Raw genomic sequence first — 7,500 nt, 5'->3', positions numbered from 1 at the left:
CTCCATCTACATTTCAAAGGCCGAAGGATGGGAACGGAACAGCAGTAGTATCCAGCATGAAAGACCTTCTCGGCTCAGTTTCCAGCACAGTGGGACACCAAGTATTGTACGTTGAGTTATCACAATTTTATATTTAATAAGACACAGTTGATATAAGTATTCATAAACACTCCCAGACATCTTTTACAGGGAGCTTCTTGTGTCTCGGGATTAGCCCGACCCAGTGTATAGCTAGTAAGTCCAGAGGGGGCAGAGCTTGTGAAGTCGCCGCTCGTGTTTCCAGGTTTACCAACATGTGCGTTACTCGAGAGAGGCCAACAGTTGGCAGTGGCATGCAAAAAGGTCAGCAGGAAGACCGACCTGAGCGCTCCAGTCCCCTTACAGAGAGCCAGCAAGAGTGTCTCGTTGCTCTTATCCGTGACAAAAAGGATGTGGTGCTGTGCAAGAGCCAGGAACCCAAGATTCTCAACTTAAAGAAGCGTGTCTGGAAAGAAGTTGCGGAGAATTTTAACTCGCTTAACCCTGGCCAGAAACCGCGCAAACCTAATCAGTTGAAGAGATCTTTGGATCACATAAAACGACGGTAAGTTTCTAGTTAAGTTTCTTTCAGTTGCACACACTAAATTTAACATTTTGTTATTAGGAACATCACACCAGTTTAGTTCACAGGCGAATCTGGGTACCTGATGCAATACTAGGGAAAAGACTTGGAAATACTAACTCATTATACCAGGGTCTTAGGTTATATGTGTATTTATGTTTAAGAATAATGGAAATTACTCTCATTTGCACTATATTAAGCCTGCCCATCATGGTTTCAAGGCCTACAGTCGATATATTGTGTCTTAAAACAATACTGTGTTTAGCAAGACAATGAATAGTAGTTCAAAGCACATATTACAAATCAGGAAGGTGGTTTTGAAAGAAGATGCATCTAATAAATCCTTGGCTATAAATGTTACAGTCTGAAGAATCATTAATTACAGACCACTATTAGCCAGATTATTGTCTGCTTCGAGAAAAAGTTGCCAAAAGAAATTGATTGATACCTTTTTAAAATGAGTCAATAGTTTATATCTTAACTTCAAATGTAAAAGCTTTGCTTTTTTTCTTCCAGTGTGAAGGAGGAACAGTCTAAGTACCGACGCCGAGTCCTTGCCAATGAAGGAGGTCTGCCGCCAGACCCCCCAAAATTTACAGAGGCGATGATGTCAGCAATGGAGATCATGGGGCAGGAATTATCAATTAATGACATCTCATTTGTTTCTGCTACGATGCCCAATGCAAATAAAGATGGCCCTACCCATATGGCTACTACAGGTAGGATAATGCAACTTAGGAATTTGATTTACAGTTTTTACCCACGTAAAACAAATATGTTGAGTGTGATGATCATCAAAAGTGTATATGTAAATTAATTTCCATTAAAAGCCTATAATCTAAATGCTTTTGAAACCAAGTTTGTTGCTATTAGTATGCTCGTGCTATTTTTTTCATGTGTAATCGTAATATAATTTCAGAACTCGAGCCTGAATCCAGTTCCACCCCTGCTGTCAACACCACTGATGCTGTCCCCTCAAATTCAGCCTCCACCTCTCCTGTTGTACCTTCTACGCCTTCCCCATCACTCGAGTTTTCTGCACCACATGTTCCATCTACATCTTCCATACCTATGGTACCTGGCCTTTCACGTCCAAACAAATCCTCTTCTGGACATCCTGCTCAGCACCCCAACAGGCAAAGTGACCGAGACCCTGGGAAGAAGAAAAGTCTGCAGGAGTGTTATCAGATTGCGCAAGAAAGCCAAGATGACTGGCTGCAGACAAAGAAGAGGTTGTTGGAGGCGGAACACCAGGAGAAGATGAAACTGTATGAGAAGGCAGGAAGACTGATCGACAGTGTTCAGCAGCACATAGACTCCTTAGGCCATTCGTTTTCCCTCTTCCTTGCAGCAGGCCAGAAAGCCTACGCTGAGATGGCGGAGTCATACAAGCGTACGGCTGAGAAAAAGTGATATTATGTGTGTCATTTATTATGGGTGTAGGAAGCCATAGTTTTATATGAGAAAGAAAAGAGTGTGGTTATATATATTAGAATGATTGGGTTCCTTTTCAATATTGTAAAGATGAATATGATGACATACATCTCAAAAGAAATAAAAATAATTAATAATGCTAGTGTTTCATTTAACAAACCAAAACACATACTTGGGTTTACAATCTAGATTTTCGTGAACAAGAATTGCTTTGATAAATTACATTGTGAGAAAAATAGCAAATAACAATGTACAACCTAGCACCCAATCAAAGATTCAATTTTTTTTTTTTTTTTCAGTTATGGCAGCAATATTGTGCAAAACAGTACATAACATGTCTGCAGTGATATTGAGGACACCAAATGCTCTCTCTGTCACATCCCTTGTTTTTATATGAGAACCATTATACTTCCTCCGGTCCACAGGTCGTAGATTAAGAATAGAAGTCGAGATGCAAGACCTTTATTGCCCTTAGGTTTTCTCATTTCAAAGATTCATTTAAAATACTTGCATCATGAACACTATCAGCCCAGTTATCAAGTACATTTTAAACTTAAACTTGTCCATCTTCTAGATTTGGTAAGTTGCGTTTTAGTGCTAATTCTATCTTCTGACAGATGTTTGCAATGCACCAGTTGATACATGGTTCGGAAAATCTAAACAATCTGAAGACATCCCGGCGCCATGTACCACAGGGTAATAGATAAAATATCAAATATTTATTATAGTTTTTGTAACTTCATTTGGCCATTTAAGGAGTGTTAATAGATATTTTATAATGAATCACGTGTGAAACTGGTGTAAGATTTTAAAGAAAGGTATAATTTTAACCAAAAGAGACAATAAAACGTAATACAATTGACATCAAAATAGGACTTAAGTAGTTGTCATTTTATGTATTCAGCATTGGATCGTGCATGTGTTTTGACGATAGGGCAAGTTCAATGGACAGGTTGGCTCATTTGGGCTCATGAAATTATGGAGATGCTTCAAGTGATATGAAATAGATAAAACATTAAAACCCAGCTTCCCAGGATATACACATTGTCATGGACCGGGAGAAAGGTCATTAATCTCGAAGAGTGAGGAGGATGCCTTCACATTATAGGCAGTATGCAATATAATCATACACAGGTTTGACATTGATATTAGGCTTTATCTGTTGCATGAAATACTTGCAATTATGTTAAGATAACAATGACAATAATAATAGGAATGTGATGCATTAACAACAAAGCTCATAGATGTTATTCCATAGATTTTTTTGTTGGCTAAGATATTTTGGGGTAACCTTCAGGTAGCAGCATTGGAAAAGAGGTTTGTAACAGCGTGCGATTTAGAGTGCCAGACAACTCTTTACAGCCTAAATGGGGCTGGAGTAAATGCCACAGTGCTACAGAACCCGACCACATTCAGGTGTATAGTTGGACCACTTCCACATTTACTTGTAAGGTATTAAACTCTTGACACTGGAGTTACTCAAAACACTTAACTTAATTAAATGGTTTTAAGCATGTATATTGCCAGACTAAGAGGCAGAGACTTACAAGAGTCGATAAAGTAGCACTACAACTGGGATATCAAGTCGAGAAATTTTGCAGATGACTTGGCCAGCATACACAACCCTTTTGACAGAAAATTCTTTCCCTTAAGAACTTTTTGGGTGGGTGGCATTGAACAGGAGTGGGATCCTGGTGAAAATTATCAATACACAATTAGCAGCAAGTAGAAGAGGCATCAGGTTCAAAGGATCTCAAAAAACAGCAGGGAAACAAGAACATTTGATGCTGCAGAAGGCAAATGAAGACAGGGTACTGGACTTCAGAAGGGCAAGTCCATCAGGCCTTTCTAGTCACCACCTTTATGGAGGAACATTATGAGGTCCTAGTGTTGAAACAAGGAGCAATATGTAGACTGTTGCAGATTTTGAAATATAGCCCACTGAAGGGAGGTAGGAGATCCTTCTGGAATGTTAAGTATCTTTGTGTGATGCAGTAATGCTGTGGAGTAAAGTGATTAGGTGAGAAATGTATGTATTTCCTCCTCCCCCCTTATGTTGTTGTACTTGACCTTTTTTCAAGCAATAGGTCTATAATGTCCTTTCCTCTTTCTACTGCCCATAATGCCCTCAGTAAGTTAAAGCAATGGGTCCCCTACACAGGTTGAAGTATTTTTTCCAGTGGTATGATTGCATTAGGTGGAATAATGCAATGACTCACTGATATAACAAAATAATCTTTTCTTACCAGGACTCAAATCTCATGCGGTCGTGTGAAGTGATAGAAATTTGAGTCATGGTCAAGGGGGGTTGTTATTCGTTTATGAGTGGGTTTGATATAATCACTGGCATATTATTGCAGGTTCATATGTGGGTCATGTGGTCTACTGCATCAAACCGTTGAAGAAGTAAATGCCTGTGATGGCAACTCCTCTGTAGCAGAACAAAATACTGAAATGATAAAAAATGCAGGTGAGGAGTACATACAGTAAATAAATATAAAAGAAAACCATAATGAAGGTTCAGTAAATATACTTCACTTTCATATTGTAGTGAGTTGCAAATTAATAGAATGTTATATACGATTTTAACTTTTCATAAACTGAATTAAGCAAGCATTTCATATTATACAATTTCCAGTTTTTAATGTGTCCCTAACTGTATATGTATTTTGCTTCAAGGTCGCGGGCGCCCCATCTGGCAAAAGCACCAAGTTGAGGCACTCCTCCTGCTGATGAAGGAAAACTTCCCAAGATTGATCGGAAATTCCTTAAGCAAAACCAAAGTCTATTCAGAAATAACTGCTACGTTACAAGAAGTTGTGAGTATGATACAAAGGCTGTAATGTTTATAGTACATCAAAGTACAGTGGTGAATTCATTTTTTGTAAATTTTTATTAGAGGAATCATGGTAAATGTTTGTAACAAAGTTTATATTTTTCAGTTCCAAGGCGTTACAAGAAAACAAGTTGAAAAGAAATGGAGATCTATGAAATATGGATACAGAACCTATCAAAGAACCAAGCTGAGAGGGGCAAGGGCGCTATTACCAAAGCACTTTAATCTGCTTCGCTCAATCTTAGGTGACACACTACCAGCAAGTATGCAGCCACAAGACAAAAGTTCTGGGGGTCCTACTACCAATCCTTCAGGAAATCACCAGGTTCCCTTGACATCAGAGAAAGAAGCAGTACAGCAGCTACAAACACCGCAAGAACCAAAAGAAGCACAAACTAATGAAGTTTCATGTGCTGCTGCCGAAGAGGGGCAGCTCTCCAGAACGAGAACTATTGACACACAAACGGAGCTATTGCCTGATTCATTGACAGAGTCTGTAAACATTTTGGTGGACAAGCTTGATCATTTTATGGAGAAAACTGCCAAGCAAAATGAGGAAATTTTGATGTTACTCAAATCTAGAGAGGAAAGAGAAGCAAGGAATGATGCTCTGCGCGAAGAGTATAGGAAACAAAAACTTGAAATTTTAAAAGCAAGACATGAAAGGGGAACAGATATTTAACCATGTACAAAGCAGGCGTTGTTTACATATTGTGATATAGCTTTGTGGTATAGTAATAAACCATCCTAGATGGGCTGAAAGTAACTCGCAACAGGAAGACTGGTGGTGGTGAGAAGACCAATCACACAGGCCATGTCTAACACTGATAGAGGGAAGTTCCTCCTTACTCCTGTCTGTTGTTAACTATGTCTTATTTTATTCACATATATGTCTCTGTGCCTTTTAGTGTGTATGTGTGTGTGTGTGTGTGTGTGTGTGTGTGTGTGTGTGTGTGTGTGTGTGTGTGTGTGTGTGTGTGTGTGTGTGTGTGTGTGCGCGCGCGCGTGTTGCGTGCGTGCTGAGTGGTCTGCCCGATGAACTGAGTACGTACGGCCCCAGGTTCAAAAACGGGATTCGTGTTCGCTGACTCAGGACATGCGTACACAAGGTCTTTATGTACATTTATAGACCTTGTGCGTACATATTTTCCGAAGTCTATCAGTTGGTTGAGATGCCCGCAACCTACATCAGGGTTAATGCATAATGTTCTTTCTTGTTTGGGTTTGAATGTGATAGACAGTTCCCCTTGAGCATTGTGACTTCCTTGCCTCAAATCTCAACTTTCAGTATTAGTAACTAGAATTGATTTTTTTTCATATATGTATATGTAATGCAATTTCTAGGATCGAGTGATTTGCTAAATTGAAAGTTGTGTTCTGTTTAGTGATAATTTAATATATGTTTTATGAGATTTTGATGAAACACTTTGTTAATACTACGGCACATGTGTGTGTATTTCAGTATGTTACATTATTACTTTATGTTACAGGTCTTGCATATGTAACTGCATATTGACGTTGATAAATATTTTGTGCATCTGAGAGAGCGAGACATACAGGCAGGGGGGGGGGGGTGATCAAGCGACTGGGCGAGCGTGGAAAGTAAGTAGGATCAGATTTGCCGTTCTAATTATTCAATTGGTGTGATGCCACATAGTGACTGATAAACCAAAGTGCTTCTTGGTAAATTAACTTCTTACTTAGTCGTTATCTTGTCCAGGAAGACTTACACAGGTATGGGTCCTGGGAGATCATGGAAGTTGAAATTTCCGTACCTGGAATGTGGAATTTTGTTTTTCTAGTTTGGAAAATCATGGAAATTTAGTATTTTTGTCATAATGAAATTAAAACTGATCTCTCTCTCTCTCTCTCTCTCTCTCTCTCTCTCTCTCTCTCTCTCTCTCTCTCTCTCTCTCTCTCTCTCTCTCTCTCTCTCTCTCTCTCTGTATATATATATATATATATATATATATATATATATATATATATATATATATATATTTATATATATATGGGTGTGGGGGTGGGTGTGGGTGGGTGTGTGTGTGTGTGTATAAATTCATTTTTAAAGAAAGTCTTCAGAAGGAAATCAAAATAAACTTCGGAAGATTGATGTATCTGAATGAGAACTTGAAATACTACATAGCCTATAGTGGTACATGCTGATCCTTTATAACCTAGTCACTGGTGTCAGTAAAGCACACATCTTATATTTTTGACATTAGTTTGGAATTACAGCCAGTGTACATGTTGTAAATGGATACATGTATAGTGAATATGCTTCAGATGTTCCAGGAAAACTGTGGAAAGAGTCATGGAAAAATGCTAAAACTTCTCTGGAAAGTCATGGAATTTTTATGTCTAAAAAGTGTACGAAACCTGCCCACAATTTAATACAGGACATACGATACAATGCAACGAAATGTGTTTGCAAAGTAAATAGCTGCGTTTTATTTTCATATTGGACGTACAGGGAGACCATACCTGTTGTTTGCTATGCAACATACTGTATGATTTTTTAAAAGTTATTTCATTTTTTTCTATTATTTATGTAATGTTCAAAGTAAAACTTTAACGGCAATTTCTCGCAATGGTTGAAAACTTTTCCCGCCAAAGTTTAAGATTCGCT

General features: G+C 38.5%; 1 protein-coding gene across 3 annotated transcripts in view; it reads left to right on the top strand.

Annotated features, from left to right (window-relative positions):
- LOC113802143 (integrator complex subunit 3 homolog) overlaps positions 1–6,754 on the top strand; it is a 15,465-nt gene extending 8,711 nt beyond the window's left edge. For 2 of the 3 annotated variants that reach the window (XM_070138245.1, XM_070138244.1), the window contains exons 7-10: positions 20–106; positions 284–583; positions 1,118–1,320; positions 1,521–2,173. In XM_070138245.1, the coding sequence (XP_069994346.1) occupies positions 20–106; positions 284–583; positions 1,118–1,320; positions 1,521–2,014 (1,084 nt within the window). In that variant the 3' untranslated portion in view covers positions 2,015–2,173. Of the gene's footprint in view, positions 1–19; positions 107–283; positions 584–1,117; positions 1,321–1,520; positions 2,174–4,395; positions 4,506–4,714; positions 4,855–4,977 lie in introns of those variants that run through there. The other variant, XM_070138246.1, reaches the window with a different exon arrangement.
- The last annotated feature ends 746 nt before the right edge of the window (positions 6,755–7,500 follow it).

Source organism: Penaeus vannamei, chromosome 24 (assembly GCF_042767895.1).
Source record: "Penaeus vannamei isolate JL-2024 chromosome 24, ASM4276789v1, whole genome shotgun sequence".
NCBI lineage: Eukaryota > Metazoa > Arthropoda > Malacostraca > Decapoda > Penaeidae > Penaeus > Penaeus vannamei.
The sequence above is the reverse complement of the archived record's forward strand: the minus strand, read 5'-3'. Positions and strand labels throughout refer to the sequence as shown.